This window comes from Mustela nivalis (genome assembly GCF_964662115.1).
Source record: "Mustela nivalis genome assembly, chromosome: 14".
NCBI classification, from domain to species: Eukaryota; Metazoa; Chordata; class Mammalia; order Carnivora; family Mustelidae; genus Mustela; species Mustela nivalis.
The window spans coordinates 32,655,268-32,677,712 of record NC_139033.1 but is presented as its reverse complement, the minus strand read 5'-3'; the positions used below and the strand labels follow the sequence as shown (position 1 = coordinate 32,677,712).

Here is a 22,445-nt window from a genome sequence, read left to right as displayed (position 1 = left end):
AACTTGTTTCTCTCTCTTCTACTAAGTAGACCTGCATTGTTCAATACTCCTGTCCATAGTTTTTCCTGCCCTCTTTTGTTTCTTTTTTTGTTTTACAGTATGGAAGGTACCAAAATGTAAGAGCTCCAAGCTTGAGCTTATGTTAATAGGAATTTGCAGTTGCTCAGAATGAATTTATGTTTCCTTGGAGAGATCGTTTTAAGTATTCGACTCGGGCTCGTTTTCCCATTCCTCATCCCAGGTTAGCGCTAAGTAAGTCTCCTCTGTCTTTGTCCCCCTGCACAGCTTATTTTGTAACAGTAGTCTCCGGAAGCTGCTGGCAGGACACAACCAGCTGACGAGGCTGCCTGAGAGGCTGGAGAGGACCTCGGTGGAGGTCTTGGATGTGCAGCACAACCAGCTCCTGGAGCTGCCGCCCAACCTGCTGATGAAGGCCGACAGGTAAAGTAGCTCGTCTGTCTGCATCCTAGAAACCCCCTCAGCATTCTTGTCTCACATAGTATGAGACCCACCGTCCGTATAGATTTTCTTTTCTTTTCTATATTTATCTATTAGAGAGGGAGAGAGACAGAGCATGAGCAGGGGGCAGGAATCAGAGGGAGGGGGAGAAGCAGACTCCCTGCTGAGCAGGGAGCCCAACATGGGACTCGATTCCAGGACCCCGGGATCATGACCTGAGCCGAAGGCCGACGCTTAACCAACTGAGCCACCCAGTCGCCCCTCCTGTGGATTTTCTGACTATCTGTCTGAGATTTACCAAGAAAATGGCTTTGCCAGCCACTTCTCTCTTTGGTAGGATATCCTGTAGGTCCCTCATTAATTTTGCTGCTCTCTGGAGGGAAGTGAGTCGAGCCGTTCACAGGTGTGCGCTGTGGAAGTGTAGCTATCAAATGAGGCCATGTTTGCTACCTGGTCGTGACTGGTGCAGGCTGCTCCCATCTTGACTGAATTATCTGAGGATTCTCTGGTCTTGCTTTCACATATTTGTGATTCGGGGTGACAGACATAGTTTTCCTAGAGTTTGCTAATGTCTCTCACTGTTGCTGTTTTCTGACCAGTTGTCCTTACAAATATTTACCACAGTTTTCCTTTTTTTTTTTTTTTTTTAAAGATTTTATTTATTTATCAGAGAGAGAGAGGGGGAGAGAGCGAGCACAGGCAGACAGAATGGCAGGCAGAGGCAGAGGGAGAAGCAGGCTCCCTGCTGAGCAAGAAGCCTGATGTGGGACCCGATCCCAGGAGCCGAAGGCAGCTGCTTAACCAACTGAGCCACCCAGGCGTCCCCACAGTTTTCCTTTTGCATTTAAATTATTTTCTTTAGAACAACCTTTTCTAAATAGTTTGTGTCACTAAGTAGTTAAATACATTGTTTTGATTTGAGGGGGAGTTTAGTTTAAACACCCAGTGATACCTCTTTTCTGTGGAGAGTTGCCACATGCAGAACTTCCCTTAAAGAAAGGGTTAGGTTAACTGAGCATTACCTTCCTTGGGAACATCTTGTTTGCCTCAGGGCCCTTGGGCATCGTACAAAAATGCTCACAGCCCCATGGCCTGCCTCATTTTGACCTCTGCTAATGTTTATTTTTAGTGAGTGACCATAACTTTAGGGATGATATGAAGGATTTAACCTTTAGTATACCTCGTGAGAAAGACAAAAAAGTAAGGTTTAATTTTCTGGTTCTCTTAAAGAAGAAAACAGTGGTGGGTCTCTTTCTGCCTTAAAATATAAATTTGAAATATCTTTCAATGTGTGTGATTATTTTTTATCGGTGAAAAAAGCTCTGCTTTCCTAAAGTGAATTAGACACCCAACCCAACTCACTTTCTGTCATGATCCTCATCACGCAGGGTGTTATAATTTCTCGTTTACCCCCTGTCCCCACTATTAGGTTGTGAACACTGTGTCCAATGACTGTGTCTTAATTAGAGTGTTATCCTCAGCATTTTGCAGCATGTCTGGAATAAAGTAGGGTGCTCAACAAATATTTATTTAGTGAACAAAAGAAAACTTAAGGAATTTTAAATATTACCTTTACCCTTGGGTTTTTTTTTTCCTCTGTGTACTTAAAAAAAAACACACACAAAAAAAAAACAACCTTCCTAATCAAAATATAGCTTATTGTCAAAAAAATTGTACAACTCTCAAGCATACTGCTCAATGAATTTTTACAATGCCCCTATAATCATCGCCCAGATCAGGATAGAGGACATATCTAGTTCTCCCTTGCTTTTCCTTTTGTTCTTTTTCCCTCATTTTAAAAAAACATTTATTCTCAGTACTTAGTGCAAGGTATAATGAATTCCTACTGGAATAGTTACAGAGAAACAATGGAATTGTGAGGAAATGGGGTTGTTACATTGTAATTGTCCAGTGCTTTATCATTCCCCTGACAAAAAAGGAGCAATGTTTCAAGATCATTTGGAGAATTGTTCTTACTTCTACAGTCCTATCAGAATACCACTGACCCTTGAGCAGCGTGGGAGTTGGGGCGCCAACCACCACACAATCAGAAATTCGTGTCCCCAGCGTCAACTGCTAATAACCTACTGTTGACTGGAAGCATTACTGATAATATAAACATTTGGCAAATATTTTGTATGTTATAAATGTATTATATACATTTATTCTTACAATAAAGTAAGCTAGAGAAGTGTTAAGAAAATCACAAGAGAAAATATATATACAGCAGTATATTAAGTAAGGAAAAATCCATGTAAAGTGGGCCGGTACAGTTCAGACTGTTTTCCAGGGTCCGCTGTGCAGGGCACAGCCTGTGGGCAGCTACGGACACGTGTTCTTTGTGCTCAGGACCATTGCAGGATCGAATGTCCTCCCTGCGCCCAGTTCTAAGTGATATTGGGACCTCGTGTTTTCTTCTGTAAGGCCAACTGGGCAAAACTTGGGTGCGGTTTATCCTGAGAATCTCCTTGTTCTCCTGGGCGTGTACACTGAATCTACAGAAACAAGTGATAGAATCGGATTTACAAGTCTGAGATCAAACCGATTCTGAATCTGGCCAAGTCTGATAAGCCGGTGGCTGAGAGAGTAGAGGAATCGCGCTGGGACTCTCCAGGAGATCACGAGTCTTTCTTCATTTTGAAAAAGGACAGTTCTGTGTATTTTTAATTCTCTGGAAGCGATCAGGAAGCAGGCAGAGACTCTCCTCGGTGCTGGGGCGGGTGGGGAAACCTGTCCCTGAGGCGTCGGGGAGACTGTGCTCCTGCTCAGAAGAGACCCTGGGGGGGGCAGCTGTCGCTCAGCTTCCTTCACGGGTGACTCTGCCAACTGCTGGCTTTGTGACCTGGCGCCACTCACTTGCCTCTCGGCCCTCCCGCGCAGTATATCGGCGACGGTTCCCCAACGGAGCCTGTAATTCGGAAGTGGAAGGACTGTGGGAGCTGAATATGTCCAGTAGCACAACGTGGGGAATTAGGGACCTGAATTGAGCCTCCGAAGGGGGACACCCCGGTCGCGGGGAGGACGGCGGCGCGGGCGGTGCGGGCTGAGGGGTGCAGCGGCCCCTCCCGAGGCTGGCCGGGTGGCTCGCTCCAGAGCCGGCTGCGACCTGGGGTGGGGGGGGGGGTGTCCAGGCTCCGTGGCTCTGGGGAGGAGGCAGGAGGGCAGCAGGAGGGCAGGCCCGAGAAGGGGAGCTGTGGCGCAGCCGAGTCCCGGGTGGGCCGCCGGGCGAATTACAAGGAGCAGGCATCCTCCTTTATTTTATGAGGAAAGCAAATGACTGAAGAAGGTGCAAATGAACTTCTTCAAGAAAACATATTTCAGGGCTTTTGTTTTCCAACCATCATAATAGCCGCCTCTCAACACAGTGTAATTATTAGTCATGACTCTGAGTCAGAAAGAAGAGTCCAGAGTTTCGGTCCTCTCCAGTAGATACGGATGTGAAAGGGATAGTATAAAATTGAGGAATGCTTTTTTTTTTTTTTTAAGATTTTGTTTATTTATTTGATGGACACCGTGAGAAGAGGGAGCACAAGCAGGGCGAGAGGGGGAGGGAGAAGCAGGTTCCCCACTGAGCAGGGAGCCGAGGTGAGGCTTGATCCCAGGACTCTCGGATCATGACCCAAGCCGAAGGCAGAGGCTTTAACCCACTGAGCCACCCAGGTGCCCGATGAATGTCTTTTTGAACAACATCCTTATATTACTTTAGCTGGAAGACAAGAAACACAGAACATTTGATAATGATTTTCACTAAACTATTTACTGGTTTGTAAGTGGTTACTACTTCTACTTATCCCCATTCTACAACATAAATAATGGAGGTTTAATCTACCTAAATTTTATTTATTTATTTATTTATTTGTTTATTTTAATTTAGAGAGCGTGCGCACACACACAGTGAGGGGAAAGGCAGAGGGAGAGAGAGAGGCTGAAGCAGGCTCGCTGCTCAGCTCAGCACCGAGCCCTATATGGGGCTCCATCTCACAACCCTGCGATCATGACAGGAGCTGAAATCAGGAGTCAGACGCTTCACCGGCTGAGCCACCCAGGCACCCCTCTATCTAAATTTTTTGAAAATATATTTTTTTACCAAGGCATAATTTACATTCAGGAAAATGTAGCAATATTGTGTATTAGGTTTGATGAGTTTGAGGGGGAAGGAATAAACCAAAACTGACAGTTGTAGGAACAGATGAATCCAGAAAACGTGAACTTCAAAATGTGAAAGACGGTTTTTGAGGACAAAGTCTCTGTGACAAGCGTCTTGCAGGTGAGTTCGGTTCTGTTTCGTTCTCACTTGCATGGTCCAGGCCAACAGCTCGCTGACGCAGGACGTTGAAGTCACTGAGCCGTGTGCCCCAGTGCATTGAAAGTGACATCGGTATTGCCCTCAAGGGGCTCGCCGTCTAATGCAGACTTTAAAATAACTACACAATAAACCAGAATAAAAAGTGGGTTTTAGAGGGTAAAAGGGGAAACGATATGTTGGTTTTGATTTAGGCTCCTTGTGTGAAGAGCAGCCCTTTGCTGTTGGGAATACGGAGCTGTTTGGTGGGTGAACAGTTTCAGGCAGTAATGAAACCTCGCTTCAGGCCCCCTTCCATTCAGTTAGCCCCAAAACACAAATCTTAAAAATATATAGGTGCTCCTTGTTTCAAGAATTTCTTTTGTGGTAATAAATTACCGTGGCCAGTTCTGTCTTTGGTTATGTAACTGAGGAGAGGGCCTGAACACAAGTCTTCCTAAGTTATAAATGGTTTAGCTCTTGCTCTAAGCAGAGCTTGTGCTTGGAAGCTGGAAGGGAACTGTCAGAAAAACATGAGTCATTAGACACAGACCAAAAGACTGAACTTCGACTCTCTTCCTTGTGAGTTTTTCTTTAGCTCTGAGTCTTGCCTGCTAAAACCAGTGTCATGGTTTTAATTACATGATGTTGTCTGTTAAGCATTCCAGCTTTAGACTTGTGTATGTTCATCTTCCTTACCTAGTGGTAGAAGGTATTTGGTAACCAAAGGAGAGAAGGGAACCTGATTTAAATCAGATGACTTTTAGTAGTATCTTATGCTTCCTAGAAAACTTGAGACCAATTTTATTAAGATTCTTAGGGCTTGAAGCAGCAATGTTAGCTTATGAGTTTACTCTCTGGATTCATCTTGGAGTTTTATTTTGACTTGCTTTTCACTGGCAGCTCAAAAACTGTAGACAGATGTGAGATGTGATGGACCGTGTGTTGCCGAGAAGTTGGCTGTGATTTTGTGACTTATGACGGGGGCGGGATTTGGTTGGCTGGGGTGAACTGGCAGTACTCCAATCTAGATCTCACTGTCCCCGTCACTCATCTGACCTCTTTTTGCTCAGAGCTAAAGATCTCCTTGATGGAAGCCCCCAGGAGTTTCAGATAATTAGTTTTTATCAACAGATGGGCAGGCAGGGTGGAGTGGATAGTCCCCGGGGGTCACCGGAGCTCACGGATGAGGTACGGCCACCTTTCTCTTCATGAAATCTCAGTGAGGACCCCCTCCCAGTCTGTCTCACAGCAGCCCACTCATCGGATGGCGGGGGAGCTGCTGCTCTGGGACGCCGGTCTGATCACAGAACCGCAGCGGACCCTTTAATTAAGGAGAGTCATGGATTCCTGCTGTTGGTGGACGTTAGGGTCTGTTTTCATCCCTGGTTAAAGCAGTAGAAGCTGCTTTCGGGGGTGGGAGTGGGGAGAGTGTATGTGCAAATGTAATACATGGTGATTATTAAATATCCCCTGAGTATTAGTCACATTACAGACTGTAAGTTTTAGTGACTCAGGACATGTGTAAATATCAAGGGGACTAAACAGGAACAGAATTTGGAGAGCGTGATCAATTGACCGTGACAACTGGTGCCTTTTGGCAAAGACAGATATTTCTGGCATTTTTAAGAGCTAAGTTGCCTACACTGTTTTGTTTAAGTGAAGAGAGCTAACTTTTGAAGTTCTGATATTTTGAGAATAAAATTACAGTGTTTCTCCAAGTTTGTCTTCGGAATGCCCTGGGGTACGTATTAAAGATGCAGAAATCTGACCCGTATCTCTGTTCTGCTGACTCAGCATGGTCCCTCTTCAGAATCCTTAACTCCACAGAATTCTGAAGCCTTACCCTGACCTACTTAATAAGAGTATCTGGGAGTTGAATTTGAGAATCATGTACCTTCTGATAGGAGGGCACAGTATCACTTCTCTGTATTTTTGCCAAAAATGCACCACATTATTCTAATGATAAAACATCAGATAAATCTAAATTGGGAGAGATTCTACTAAATAATGGTCTAGTACTTTTCAAAAGTGTTAAAGTTGTTTAAGACAAAGAAGACTGGCTAAAGGAGGCAAGGAGGCACGATGACAAAATGTAATGTGGGATTCTGGGTTGGATCCTGGACCAGGCAGAGGAGGACATCAGTGGGATAATAGACGAAATCGGTATAAGGTCTATAGATGAATTTGTAGTATTGCATAAGTGTTAAATTAATTCTTAATTAATTTTACTTAATTTTTTAAAACTAATTCTTTTTGTGTTCTTATTCAGCAGTTCTTCCATGTGTATAATTTTTGTTCCTTTACCTGGTAGCCTTGTAGCCAGGCAGATTTTCATACCTTCCAAATGATAATTCTGTTAGACTGTATGCACTTTTTCTTCAGTTGGAATCCCCACTATTAGGTGGTGTTGCTAGGCAATTAATAATTGTGGCTCTTTTTTCAAATTGATTAGTGGGGTATAACATTAATTTAGTGGGTTTCTACCAGCACTTGAAAAAATTCAGTAGGTTAGAAAATATTGTTAGAGTTAGGTTAAGTCGTGATTGTGAAACTTTTTTTTTACTTTTTAAAAAAGATTTTATTTATTTCAGAGAGAGAGCAAAAGCAGAAGTGGCAGAGAGAGAGAGAAAATCTCAAGCAGACTGGGTTGAGAGCAGAGTCCAACATGGAGCTCAATCTCACGACCCTGAGATCATGACCAGAGCCGAAACCAAGAGTCATGTGTTTAACCAACTACGCCACCCAGGCAACCCAAGATTCTATTTATTTATTTGTTTATTTATTTATTTATTTAAGAGATAGAGAGCAAGCCAGGGGGTGAGGAGAGGAAGAGAGGGAGAGGGACAAGCAGACTCCGGGCTGAGTGCAGAGCCCAATGCAGGGCTCCGTCCCACGACTCTGAGTTCATGACCTTAGCCAAAATCAAGAATCGGACGCCTAACCAACTGAGCCACCCAGTGCTTCCGTGAAACTTTTACTTATGCATGTATATGTTGCATTTGGACTGGGTGGTCATGTACAGTGTAGTTTGTACTCTTGGTTACCATCAAACGCTTGAAAGCACTTCCCTTAAGAACTGTCAGCCTTGTGAAGACAGATGAAATTGTTTAAAGTGTGTTCTGTACAGACAGATGATAAGGAATTGAGAGTGTTTCACAGTTCTGGAACATTGGAAGCCAGAAATCAAGGCTTGGTCTCAAAGTAGAAGAGTTTTGCTGGGCTTGGTATCTTAACCTTTTGCATTTTTAATAGGATACAAGTCCCAGTACTGATCGCTAGAAAAATTAGTAAAAGGCAGAATGCCGGGCGCCTAGGTGGCCCAGTCCGTTGAGCATCCGACTCTTGGTTTTGGCTCAGGTCATGACCTCAGGGTTGTGAGATGGAGCCTGTGTCGGGCTACACTCAGCCCAGAGTCTGCTGGAGCTTCTCTCTTCCTCTCCCTCTGCCCCTCCCTCCGCTTGCTCACGCACTTTCTTTCTCTCTCTCTAAAATAAATAATTATTTTTTAAAATGCAGAATGCCTGGTATACCTACAAATAGGTAAATCTGTTTTGATACCAAATCCTGTGCTTTGTTTCAGTGACAGAATTCGGCTGTAAAATTGAAGAGTGTGGTGGAAATTACTAAAAAGCAAACAAATAAAAACAAAACAAAACAAAAAAACCTAGATGAGCCAGAGCAGATGGACAGAATGTGCCAAGGAAGAACAGAGCAGTTGCTCAAGAAGCAGGAAGTGGATTTGTCTCCCTGCTGTTGTGGGCAATTTTCCAAATGCTCTAGGGCAGGAGCTGTACATGAGTTTTTTCTCTGCAAGTTTTGTACTTTCTGCTATGAAAAGTTTTTGAGTACTAAGTTTTCTTAAGAATGGATTTTAAAGTCCTATGCACATGTGGTCCCCACACCACCCAGCAGGTGCCCTGCTTGACCTCCAGCATTTCTGAGAGAAGGGCCTATGAGATTGTCCTCAGGAAAATATTTTAATATTACTGTTTTTTAACATTTGAATTTTGGAGAGATGTGTTAGGGACTCATAGACTCTTAAGATTAATGAGGTCTGGGTTTTATTTCGGGCTCAGTCATTAATTACAATTTAATCATTGCCAAGGAAGTTGACTTTTCTCGGCTTGCATTTCTGTCTTTGGTGAAATAAGAGGAGCATGTGATGACGGGAGAAGTGAATGAAACAGACCATAGGGAAGAGCCATGGTCTCCACAGAGCACCTTACAGATGAGTAGAAAGCAGTCATATGGTACTGCTTTTTCGATTTAGCAGAGGAGGGTTGCCTAGTGAAGAGGATTATATGGATGAAACATTTCTTGGCACGGGAACCGGTCTTTTATCTGTTAAGCTGTTATCACAAAAATCTAGAAGGCAGTGGCTCAAGGAGGTTATCACATCATCTTGAGTTGAGACCAAACTCAGTGCTTTAGGTATTTTTTGGAGGTTTTGAAAGCAGGGAGCAGGGTTATATATCCTGTTCTTGAGTTAAACTGTTAAGTGAACTGGAGAAATTTTGGAAAATTAAAGTAGTTGCTCCTTCTGGTGGAAGTGCAGCACCTAGACCATTAAGCCAGTCCAGTTTGTCTTCTGCTGAAACACTGTGAGGTTGGGGGACAAGTGTTTCTATTTTTAAGAAGATGGTCTTTGAATTGAATTTTCCTGAAACCATTATAATCAGAAAACTTCTTAGCTCAATTTTCTGCTCTCTGACCGTTAACTAACAAGATGATTCAGTCAGGCCTTTCAGTTCAAATCAGATCCTCTGGAACCAGCCCATGTAGTTTCAACTTAGTTTCATTTCCTGGAGGGTTAAGATGTGGGATTTTTTTTTTTTTTCTCCTCTTAATTTCCCACCAAAGAGTATATAGCTCCTTCAGTGCAGCAAATTTCAACAAGATGAGAGGAAGAGTCTCTCTGGAAATCACTTTCTTCCCTTCATTCAGATGTCGTGAGGGGTTTTCAAAGTCCCTTTGTCAGCTTTCTAGGTGAGCATTCACTGGTCAGTCTTTTTTCCTTTCAAAACAACATTACCTCCTTTTTTGGCCTGAAAATATGCAAACATTCATGAATTCTCTCTTCTCCTGTCCGGAACTATATATTGCCTAGACTATTAAGTTTTAATGAGATTGTCATATCGTTTCCCAGCCAACCCCAGCCATGATGTTCGGGGCAGTGCATTTTAATTTGTTCTAACCCTTCACCGAAGAAACTCTTACCAGGGTATTTAAGTCAGGTGATATAAGTGGGACCTAATGAAACAGACTCATAAAAATACTTTGAAGAACTACGGTGCTGAAATTGGTTTCCTTCCTAGTTCAAAACCATTTCAGAAACTGCATGAATGACCTTTATTTTCTTCTGTGGCGCACACACGACTATAATTTCCCATGACTATTTATGGTCTGTACAGCCCTTTCTAACTTCCTTTTTTTTTTTTTTTTTTAATGTCAACGGAATACGTGTTTCTTTAATGGAAAATGTTCTATTTTGGGGAAGCTGCTTTTCCTGAGACAAGTAGTGGAAGTGGAGTGTGTGTGTGAGTATGTGTGGGGGGTTTGCAGGATTGGGGAGGACTGGTGGATTGAGAACTTGGCGTGCAAGTCCTGGTGATGACTCCCGTATAAAAAGCCTTCTTTTTGTCCAGGGTTAAAAATAACTGTACCTCGTATTCCATAGTTTTTTTTTAAGGAAGACGTTGTTCCTTTTTCCTACCATATGGCAAAGTAGTCCTGAATTGGACACTGAAAGTTTCAACCCCAAGTGGTTGTGAAACCAGAGCAAGGTGGTTCATTAACAGGCTTTTCCAGGTGGGGATCCAAGGTGGCTTTGACCTCGGTAACCGCAGTGCAGAGTGTGATGGGCAGACCACTTCTCACGTTCTGGGTGCTGCAGCTTCACAGCGGAGCCCACACGGTGCGGATCCGTTGCGAGGCTGGAAGGTCCCCTGTGGGACTCAGGAGCCATGCACAGCCGCCTTCTGTCTGTCCCTTCTCTTCCCAGGGGCATGAAGCCTCATCGCAGCAGGGACTCTGCTTCCGTTCTCCAGCTTTGCATTTTATGTTTATCACAGCAACTGTGGAAGGACTATGTGATATTTAGTTAGCGAGGGTCTAAAACCATTCTTCACGTTTTAGCTGTTTTTCACTCTGTCATCTGGACACCTAGTACCATAGACACCTTGTTTGTTTATTTTAATATAAATCTTATTGAAGTATAATATAAATACAGAAAAGGAGCCAAATCATATGTGTAGCACTTGATGAATTACATGAACATGCTGTGTAACCAGCACCCAAATCAAGAACCAAAGCATTCTTGTATTGGAAAAATTAGAAGCCTTCTCCATACTACTTCCCTTCCCTGACTTCTAGGAGCATACATTAATTGTTCAAGTTCTTTTTTAAAAGATTTATTTATTTATTTATTTTAGTGAGCGAGAGTGTGCATGTGTGTATGAGGGGAGGGGCAGAGAGAGAGGGAGAAACTCAGGCAGACTCCCCACTGAACGTGGAGCCCATATCAGGGCTCTATCCCATGACCCTGAGATCATGACCTTGAGCCAAAGTCAAGAGTCAGGCTCTGAACAGACTGAGCCGCCCAGACGCTCCCTACTGTAGTTTTGCCCGAGTTTGAATTTGATGATCATGGACTCGTACAGTGAATCCTCTGGAACGGCCGCTTCACACTCTTCTCTCCGGCACCATCGCTCTGTTCACGGGAGCGGTCGCCGTGCGGCTTCTTGCTGCCGGGTAGTAGCCCGTCGTTTCAGTACGGAGCAGAGAGTGTGGCCTGTGGTTGTGAATGCGGGTCCACCCCTGTGGTGGGACACCAGACTGAAAAGGACGCAGTCACTGTGTGATTTTGTTTATTGTGGCCCTCCTGCCTAATTGTTTTATTACTCTAAGGCCTCTTTTATTTAAAAATAGGCGATTGTTTTCTCTTCCTTAAGGCAGAAGAGTAACTTCACCTTATCTTTTCCCTCCAACTCCCTCCCAGCTCTAAAATTAACGACTTCCTCTCCCCTTTGTGCTTCCATAAAAATTGATTTTTATCTTTTTAACACATCTAGTTACCGGGTTCATCGGCGATAGTGAAGTTATGTATTCGTGTGCCTGTTGGTAAAGGCAAGGCCTACTTTTAAGTTCATGTTTCTAAACCCAGTTTCCAGGATGCCCGCTATCAGTCAGAAAACATCTAGATTTGTGGAGGCTTCTGGGCTAGGCCTCTGGCTTATCAGCAGGATTTTGTTGCATTTTGTCATCGCAGCCTGAGGTTCCTGAACGCATCTGCAAACAAACTGGAAACGCTTCCTCCAGCCACTCTTTCTGAAGAGACGAACAGCATCTTGCAGGAGCTCTATCTGACCAATAACAGCCTCACGGACAAGTGCGTGCCCTTGCTGACAGGACACCCCCATCTAAAGATCCTTCACATGGCCTACAACCGGCTTCAGAGTTTCCCAGCAAGGTAAGAAGATCCCTGAGCGACGTTCGCCATTGCGTGTCTGAAAACGGACTCAGAGATGGAAAGGCAAAAGATCAAATGTTGGTTTCCCACATCGTGTGAGGCTCGTTCCTCCGCACCCTGTTCACAGCTGTCTTTCATCCAAGCCACGAGTAACGTTTCCCTAAAGAGGGACGTGGTCGTTTTCCTAATCTGAATGCGCCCAGAGCCCCAGTCCCTACGATGTCACTTGTGATTTCGAAATAAGGCATGTCGCTTCATGGGCGTGTTTTTTCCTGCTGGCTCTTTTTAACCAATTGATTTTTTAAAATTACCCTAATATGGTGTTTGGGAATTAGAACATAAAGCAGGATGCCTGACGGTTCTTAATCAGCTCCTGGCTTGTATATTTGTGCTGTGGTGTAAAAAGCAGCGGTGGTCTGTGCAACCACAGACACCCTGTAGCATTATAAATAATTTATGGCTCTCGGAATATTCCAATTTTAATTCTGTTGTAATGTGAACTTCTAATTTGGGGGAGCAGCAGCGTTGCGTCTAACTTTGACTAAATCCCCACACTGACCCTAGAAGGACTTACTCCGCTTTCCGTGTCATTGGCATTTGTCCGTCAAACAAGTCAGGACTCGGGACACACACCCACACATGAAAGAAGCAAACACTAACCTCTCTGGTGTTCTGCTGCTAACTACAGTGCCTGGGACAGAGCGAAGCATTGGCACAGCTTCCTTTCACTGCCATCAAGGCTACGAATCTATTGAAACCTTACTCTGCATTGCAAATATGCATTGACTTCCAGTACTGCTCTGTTTTTTTGTTGTTGTTGTCGTATATCTTTATTTCTTTACTTTTTCCTCTCATTTGATGTTAATGATTAAACCTTTTTTCTTCTGTGTACTTTACTTCTATGTACTTTTACTGTGTACATAGTATTTTACTCTGGAATGCAGAGATGATTTTTTTTTTGAAGATTTTATTTATTTATTTGACAGAGGGATCACAAGTAGGCAGAGAGGCAGGCAGAGAGAGAGGGGAAGCAGGCTCCCTGCCCAGCAGAAAACCCAATGTAGGGCTTGATCCCAGGACCCTGAGATCATGACCTGAGCCGAAGGCAGATGCTTAACCACTGAACCACCCAGGCGCCCCGAGGAGATGATATTTTTGAAGGAAAACATGGTCATCACATAACAATTATATCTCCAAAAGGACTCATGGTTCTATTTGAGATGGTGGACAAGCCCTGCAGGGGAAATGATCATCAACTCAAATTTTGATGCCGTGACCCATGCCAGTTAGAATCAGCCTAAATACAGAGAATTTTTTTATGCACCTCATAAAAATCCATTCTGCTGTAATTTTGGTCTCCCTGGGGATTGTGATGTGGCTCAGGAACTCCCCTGAGGACCCCGAGTTCCTTAAGAGTCAGAGCTGTGATTGGTCCCCATCAGGCCCATATATCCAGTGAGGGCTGCCCTAGGGTCGGCAGTGTGCAGATAGCTGCCGAGCTAAGAACACGCTCCAGTGGTCTGGCCCTGTGAGCGCCTTCTCTATGTGTTGACGGATGGAAACTTCTTTAACTTTTTCTCTCTTGGGCCTGATTTCTATACTTTCAGTCATTTTCATGCCCCATTACTCATTGACTTCTCCATATTCCTTTCCAAAAAGTAATAGTCTCCCAGATTCAGGCAGTGGGAGCTGGATTCCATCCGTGTCCACGTGTGCAGTGTCCATAGCACACCCGATGCTGTGTCAGCTGCTTGGATATCCAAGGACCTGATGTCGTCAGATAAAAACTTAGTTCTTACTGTATCTCCAGCATATATTTGTTATCAAGATAAGCACATAAGATAGCCTTTATATTTGAGAGATGACAGGAAGAAAAGTAATAAAAAGATTTCTTGCTCACTTATTTAAAGGTTTATTAGGACACTTGCAGCCGTAATGAACAGAGAAGGTATCGACAGTTGTAAACTAAATGATTCAGGTTATAAGTCTAAGTTACACTCACTGGGAATCCTATGGATTTTAAGATCCAGCACCACCAGTGATAGAAAGAGTCCGAGGGGTGGTAGATGCTGTTACAGGATTGCAGGGGTAGAAGGTTATTTCCTCCAGATTTACAGAAAGGGCGAGAAACCCTAACTGAAATTTTCTTCATTCAGTTACTATAATTATTATTATGATGATGATCACTATTAGATTAAGTTTGAACGACAAAAGACATTCTTAAAAGTGTTTGATACATTAGGGCATGTTATTAAAGTGAGGTTAGAGAGAGTCTGCTTTTGTAGATGTTTAATGAGAGATGGGAAAAATTTCTTTAGGGAGTGGCTTGAACTTGGGCACCACCAGAAGGTCAAGAAAGGATCCAGATGATATTCCCCACCATGCTACCATCAAGAATGATGTCGGAGGAATCTGGGGAGTAGGGTTTTAGAAGAAAGCACACCTTCATGTGATCTAGAGCCCCATTCTCCTCTACACCCCCTGGAGTTCTCAGTGCAATACAAAGAAATCCTCAGACTGAGTTCTTTTAAAGCACTTACACTGGCTTTTGACCCACCTGAGTAGGATTTTTATTGGTGTTTGGACTAAGCTACATAGCATAGTGATTATTGCTGGGATACCTTAATTCACACACATAGTTTTAAAGGAAAGGGACACCATTTTCCTGTTTTGGTTTCATTTGAAGAGATGAAGTTAGTAGTTTCTGTTCTGTAGTACAAAAGGAGGTATTAAAGTACTTCAACACTCAGAAACTACTGAAAAATGGTCCTGTTTGTTAACATGGCTATTACAAGGGAATCTCTTTTTTGTAATTCTGTTATAGTTAACACTGTATATTATACACATCATCCTTTAAAGAATCTTTGGACTCATAGTAAATTCCCTTTATATATATATATATATATTTTTTTTTTCTTAAATTGCCTTATGATTCTTTTTTGACCCCTCCCTCTTGGATTTTCTCTTTTTTAGTAAAATGGCGAAACTGGAGGAGCTTGAAGAAATCGACCTCAGTGGGAATAAGCTGAAAGCGATCCCGACGACCATCATGAATTGCCGGCGCCTGCACACCGTGATTGCTCATTCGAACTGCATCGAAGTCTTTCCTGAGGTGATGCAGCTCCCGGAAATCAAGGTATGTGGGCTGATCCCATAACTCCCAGCTGCGGGTCAGGAAAGAGCTGTTTCCTCCAGTTCATCGGTCCGGAATGTTTGCACCTTTGTTAGATTGAAGGCTCAGTCCTCCATCCTCCATCCTCCTAACTCCTGGGCTTCCCTGTCAAGTCAACAAGGGAGAGGAAGAAAAAAAATGATTAGGAATTGGGAAGATTCTATTTTGGGCTCTGTCCATACTTGCTGTGTGAATTAAGGCTAACCATAGAGTCCCCTAACTCTGTCCCATCTGTCTAACAATGCTGTCCTCCTCCTTTCCAGGCTGGTTCAGAGGCTCGAAGAGTATATCACTCAAACTCTGACCGCAGTTTGAAAACGTTAACAGTAGCACATGCACACGTGGGCCCAGACTCCCTCCAATTAAGTAGCACCCAACACCACGGCACCCGGTCTGTAGTAAGTCCCCACACAGATACGGCATCAGTACTGCCGCCAAACACTCATTTCAGGTTAGTGAGATTAGCAGAACAGATGCTATTCCCGTTTGATATCGGGGTGCTGAATAATGAAGGGATTTGTGTACCCGAAGACAGCAAATTGGGGGCAGAGGCAGTGTGCAATTCCTGACTCCTGACTTGGGGTAAATCATAGGGTGAAACCAGGGCACCAGAATGAAAGCCGTCTGACAACTTCTTATGCGTGTTTTTTTGGCACAAAAGTAAGAAGTTCTTTACATAGCATGGATTTTTTTCATTTGCATCTTAGTATTTTTGATCATTGGTTTTGTGCTTAATGAAACTTAACTCTAGGGTTCTAGAACTCTAGCGGTTCTAGGCCTGGAGCACATTGTAATCTGAAAGGGAGCAGAAGGCATCCTACTTGGCCACTCTTCGTGTTTCAGGGACTTTCCGATGGGGGCTTTGTGTCTCAGACTGAAGCAAGGTGCAGACATTGGAGGACACTTGAGCCCCCGTAATCTTTCATCGTAGCCGCTTTTGTACCTTTGCGTGGCCGAGGTGTGCACGTGCCATTTCCTCAGTGTGTGCATGTGTGTGCTGCAGCCTGCGGTGTGTTTGCCGTGAGCGTGCTGTCGTGTGCTACATCGCGGGCAGTGCAGAACTTGGGCGACAAGCCAGCAGCCAGGGTCAACTTTTACTGCCCACATTGTGCCTTCCACGCTGGCGAAGAGGCGGGGCTCCGAAGGGAGAAGGACCCAGAGCTGGACCCCAGCAGCGGCTTCCTGAGCTGCTGCGAGAGGGCAAGCGCGGGCCTTCCTCACGGCCCAGCTGGGAGGATGACAGGGAGGAGTGCGTGTGCACGTTCGCAGTGGCCGGAGCGAGAACTCTGGAAAGTTTCGCTGTGATTCCTGCGGCCCGGGATGTGGTCCAGCTGCAGTGCTGATTATACAGAGCATCGGTTCCGGCTGCGGGGCAGCAAAACGCGGGAGTCTGTTGGTGAAACAATCATGTCATCGCCTGCAGCACCAGCCTAGTAGCTAAGCTCCCTGGGGCTCCTGTGCTGCCCTGTGCTGGGCCCCTGGGGCCGCTCTGTGCTCTCTCCTGCGCGGGCCTGTCACAGGGACCTCCGTGCGCGGTGGCCGGTGGGACCCAGGGCAAGAAGGGAAGAGTCTCCCACGAACCTCCCGTTGGCTGGTCGTCCTTTCTGCTCCTAGCTTTTGATGTTCTGTAACTCTAAATTGTGGGTTAGGCTCTTTTTTTCTCTTCTTTTCTTTTCTTTTTTTTTAAAGTATCTAGTTTAAAAGTACAGATACAAAAAAAAAAATACAGATACATGTAGACATTTAAACTTTTCAGGTTTTGACTAGAGTGTGCAAAATCTGACTCTTGCTCTGTGAAAATGAATTCTCTCCTAGACTCTTCTTGGCTTCCTGGATTCTAAAGTTGGTGCCTTCTATTTCTGTTGAACGTCTCCCCTGTTGACTTCTGTCCGCACCTGACTACAGCTCCTTTAAAAGTTTTACTTCGGGTACTACTTTTTTTTTTTAAGATTTTATTTATTTATTTGAGAGAAATCACAAGTAGGCAGAGAGAGGGAAGCAGACTCCCTGCTGAGCAGAGAGCCCAATTCGGGGCTGGATCCCAGGGCCCTGAGATCATGACCTGAGCCAAAGGCACAGGCTTAACCCACTGAGCCACCCAGGAGCCCCTGGTACTGCTTTTTTAATGGTTTTCTTTCTTTTGGTCTTTGATTTTTCATGTTGTCCCACATATTATATCTTAGCAGTTTCTGTGTGTTAGTAATATCCTGTCTTTTTTTTTTTTTTTTTTTGTAATTTTATTCATGTATGTGTCAGAGAGCATGCACAAGTGGGGAGAGGGGCAGGCAGAGGGAGAAGCAGGCTCCCCCCTGAGCAGAGAGCCCGATGTGGGGCTCGATCCCAGGACCCGGGGATCATGACAAGGCAGATGCTTAACCCACCGAGCCTCCCTGGTGCCCCATGTCCCGTCTTCCTGATCCAGCTCTTCCATTCCCAGTAGAGAGAGGTCTTGTTGTTGGGGGTTTCCTTTGGGGTGGGAGTGGGGATGAGCTGTATCAAGGATCCGGGACATACAGAAGCATACATTCTGCAGCCCTGGGCAGAGAGCGTTTATAAAGTAGTAGCTCTGTTGTTTTAGAACTGAACGAGTATGTCAGTGTTCTGACGTATGGCAGTATTTTAAATTGCAGTGTAAGTATTTACATACATTCAAACCACCCAAAAGAAAATCCTTGGTAAAAAGACGTGCTGTATCTCAAGTGATAAAATACCCATGAGCATCCTCACTGCGAACCGAGCTCTAAATGAGCGTGTTTTTAATGTCCTAAGTTGACCTACTGAGCCTGGACTAAAACTTTATTATTGAGTTGATAAGCCTAGGTGATATTCCTACTGCTGGTTGAAAATGAAGTAATCATGAAGTAGTTCATAAAACGTATGACGATCATTGCAATTATAAAAGCTGAGCAGGGAACATGATTTAAAGAGGGAGAGGCCCTAGTATGTTTAACTAGCTTGTCCTGTCCGGGTGGCCTCATCTTTTAAAACTTTAAAGGAAAGTGCTTATTCATAGCTTTGTTACCAAAGCTTCAAAGCCAATTATTACTTGAAAGGGTAAACAAGTTCCCCTACTAAAATATATTTTAGCACTAAAATATATTTATTTAACTTGAAAAATTAAGCCATTATTCATATACCCCTAAAACAGAAACCATATGTACCTTCTAATCTCGGATAAAATTTAGGTCTGGCCTTTTCTCACTGTGGTACTTCCAGTGAGATCTGCTCATCCTCAGGGATCGATTTCTGTACTTGGGCAGGAAGGTCATATACATTATTAGTAGGAAAACGTGTATTTTCAGAATTTTCCGGTGAGCCCAAGTGGACCCAAAGTCAGAGTACTTCTGTTCCTTGGTTTTACTGTCCTCACCTTTGTTTAGCATTTTCAGATGAACCTTCTCTACCTCCAGTCCGGAATTCCCAGAGCAGGTTATATTCTCTCCTGGTTCTAAAATACAGGCTTCCCTCTGGACATAGATCAGCTCTCAGTGAGCTAGAGAAGACGACATGATCCTGGAGTCACCATATAACTCAGACTTGGCTTGGCTGGTCCTGAGCTGAAGTCCACATTTTGGCGACTCATAATGAATCTAGATAGCAAAGGTGACCATGAATATGCCACTTGGTTTCCTAAGATACTAGTTGGGTAACTTCCAATTAGGGACTTACTCTAACCTCTTTTGAAGTGTGGTTTAAGTAGATGAATCAGTGACACATATGGTGAGTGAAATTTGTAGTTTTGACACCATATCAGCAACTTCTGTTTTAAATGTAGCATGTTCCTGTGGCATCTTGATTTTAATTACTGGATGATCAAGATCCAATACTGGATGATCTTTAAATGTTTTATTCTTCAGAAGATTATTTTCATGTTGTACTAGGCAGTAAAGAACAACTTAGATAAGGTGAGTGAACTCATCTCTAGGATCTGTGTTATTTTCACCGGGACGTGAAGCATGAGGTATGTTTAATATGCCACACTCTGGAGAACAAAGGTTGCAGAAGTTGACTATCCCTTGGAGTCAAACTGTTCCCTCTTGTTTCAAGGTGAGATGAGACAGCGAGATCCCGCTTCGTGATAAAGACGCAAAGAAACCGGGGAAATGGCTGGGTCAAAGGATGAAAGAAAAGGGATTAATTCTTTCCAAAGCAGGTTAATGCAAATGAAGACAGATAGGGGCCTCTACGAGGTAGAGTAGCTGACCTCACAGACCTGAAAGGTCCTCCAGGCATTTACCTGGCATATCTGAAAGCCAGAAACCTTATGGTCCTAGAATTTGGGTCAGTAATAATTATTTAGGAGATCTCCTAACATTACCTTTAACTTTGATGCCTCACCAAAGTCCCATCCTGGAAAGCCCTCTCAGAGGTGTCAGTAGTGACCCCTTTGCTGTTGCAACGGTGCACACTTGTGCCTGTGTTGATCCGCTGCTGGAGTAGGATGTTTATTCTCTCTGGCCTGTGAGTTCCCGGGGGCGGGGGGCGGGGGCGGGGCTGTCATCTCTGTGGATCCCTGATGTCTGGCTTATCCTCTGCCGCTTCGTAGGCGCCAAATCAATGTTCCTTTGGGTGACTTCTTGCATTTATTTGCTTAATGAATTCATAATGAAAATCAGTGAAACTGTTCAGAGAAAAATCACAGTATTTGTAATAGAGAAGGAGGCTTTATGTAAGATTAAAGGTCTTTTGCAACTCCCTGATGAAAGGTGGGGTAGTTTAAACAATATACATGTCTGAATAAGGACAGGAATAATTACATGAGCAGCTTTCACCCTGTGAGGGCAAGGGAGTGCAGAGGTGATTGGGAGCCGCACCCCCCCCCGCCACCGCACCTGTCAGAGCTGTGGGGCAGCGTGGCCAGGGTGGCGGGTGGGGGGCTGGCTGTGCCCCAGAGCGTGGAGCAAGCGGCTGTGGTCGCTCGGAGCTGGGAGATGAAACGGCTGCGTGTGGGCAGCACAGGCAGTGACCCGGCAGGTCCTCCAGCCCACACTGCTGTGAAAACAGATACACAGGGGGCACCTGGGTGCTCAGTCCGTTAAGCATCCGACCCTTGGTTTCAGCTCAGGTCAGGATCTCTGGGTCCCAGGATCGAGTCCCAAGTCGGGGTCCGTGCTCAGTGTGCAGTCCTCTTGTGATTCTCTGTCCCTCTGCCCCTCCCACTCGTGCTCTACAATATATAGTCATCTTTAAAAATTGATATGCCGCTGCCTGCGTGCCTCATTTGGCTGAGTGGCTGCCTTCACCTCAGGGCACGATCCCATGGCCTGGGATCGAGCCCCGCATCAGGCTCGCTGCTCAGCGTCTGCCTCCGCTGTTCCCCCTGCTTGTGCTCACTTGTGCTCTGTCTCTGCCAAATAAATAAATAAAATCTTCTTAAAAAAAGACATGCCTATGTCTTTAGTAATGCTTTGTGAGGAAAACATAATAAAGATATTGGAACTTTGGTGATAATTATACTTAAATGATAAATCTGTTCTCTTTAAGATGCACTGGTTATTCCCCTGTGCTCTTAGCGAAACGTGTATTCGCAGTAATTTTCCTCTAAGTCATGAGTTCCTCCAACTATGACTTATCTCACTTTTTCCGAGGATTGGATGATTCTGTTTTGAGTATTCTTTCCAGAATTTTGTGTGATAGCCAAGTAATTTCTGTAAGCTATGTCCGAGAATAGGCCTGAGAGAGGGAAAGGTAACTTTGTTAGTCATGTGGTAGGCAGATTTAACATTCTACTTAACAACGTATTTTCAAGAAAGTTTTAGTGCATTAAACAATATAGAAACAAACATTAAATAACATAGGCTATGCAAATACTGTGTTTTTCTCCAGTTTCACCCCCCAGTTTTCTGTTTTCCCAGCGGTAGCCATTAGACTCACTCAGCCAACAAGAGTTTGTTGAGAACTGTTAGAAAAATAGGAAATAGTCCTTGTAAGTAGAGCATTTACTACTTATGTGAATGCCAATAGGTCAGCGCCGGGTACCAGCGTCCTGTAATTTTTATGAGCAAATCTTCGACGTGCACAACCGTCTGCACTTCCTCCAGACCGAATTTAACCTAAGCACGTGCATCTCAGTTCCCATCCTGGCCGAATTACTGAGGACCTTCTCAGAAGGTTCCTTCAGGTATTCGGTTCAACAGAGAACTCCCCGCCCGTCCCCGGGCAGCGGGCTGTGTGCCGGCTCCGCGCTGGAAGGCGACCGTTCGCTGGGCATCGGCTCTTCCGCGCCGCCCAGCACTCAGCACGCGGGAGAAGCCGCCGGGCCGGTTCCCAGGACCGTCGTCTAATGGAAAGACGAAATAAGGGGCATCGGTTGAAACAGGTCCTAGTGGAAGTGGCACTGAGTTGAGACTTAAAAGAACAAGGCAGATTTTTACCAGGTGGGAGGCAAGGGAAGCTCGACGCATCCCAGCCCCAGAGCGTAGTTTGTGCAGAGGCACAAGTGAGAACGAGAGCTGGGATTACCCGCGGCAGCCGAGCACAGAGCGCGAGGAAGCTGGTGGCAAAAGGTGCCGAGGAAGGGCCTTGTCTGACCAAGGAGTCTGGTGGCAGATTGGAAGGCAGTAGGGGGCAGCTGAGAGACAAGACGGAGTGCGATCAGATGGGACACAGCCCATCAGAGTCACCTGACAGCACCGTGGGGGGCGGCTCAGAGGAAAGCCAGAGGGGAGCAGAGGCGGGATGCGGTCCCAGGGCTCCCGGGAGCACCGTGCGATGGGACCGGACACAGGAGCTGGCTGCAGTGCGTGAAGGGTCCAGGCGGGGGGTGCGGGGGTCGTCATGCTGATAAGCACCCCTGAGAGGATTATTTATTTCGCCTGCACTGTCTTTAGAAATAAGTACCCTACTGAACTCATTTTATAATTTCGTAATTTAACGATGAGCAGTTAGAACTGCACAACTGTGGAAGCTTAAACCATTAGTAAAATGTTGCTTATCAGTTTCACAAAATTCAGTCATGTTCGGAAAGGTCTCTAGTCTTTCCCTGGAGTGCATGCTCTGACCTGAATTTGTTTCTGCCGATCACTTGCTCTAAGTCACGCAGGGCAGCCCGTAAGCTCGGG

General features: G+C 44.8%; 1 protein-coding gene across 1 annotated transcript in view; it reads left to right on the top strand.

The window, feature by feature from the left end:
• The window catches only part of PHLPP1 (PH domain and leucine rich repeat protein phosphatase 1), a 205,202-nt gene that overhangs the window by 163,701 nt on the left and 19,056 nt on the right, over window positions 1-22,445 (top strand). Inside the window, exons 10-12 of the mRNA XM_082700168.1 lie at window positions 286-441; window positions 12,012-12,212; window positions 15,186-15,348. Of these exons, the coding sequence (XP_082556294.1) occupies window positions 286-441; window positions 12,012-12,212; window positions 15,186-15,348 (520 nt within the window). The remainder of the gene's footprint in view (window positions 1-285; window positions 442-12,011; window positions 12,213-15,185; window positions 15,349-22,445) is intronic.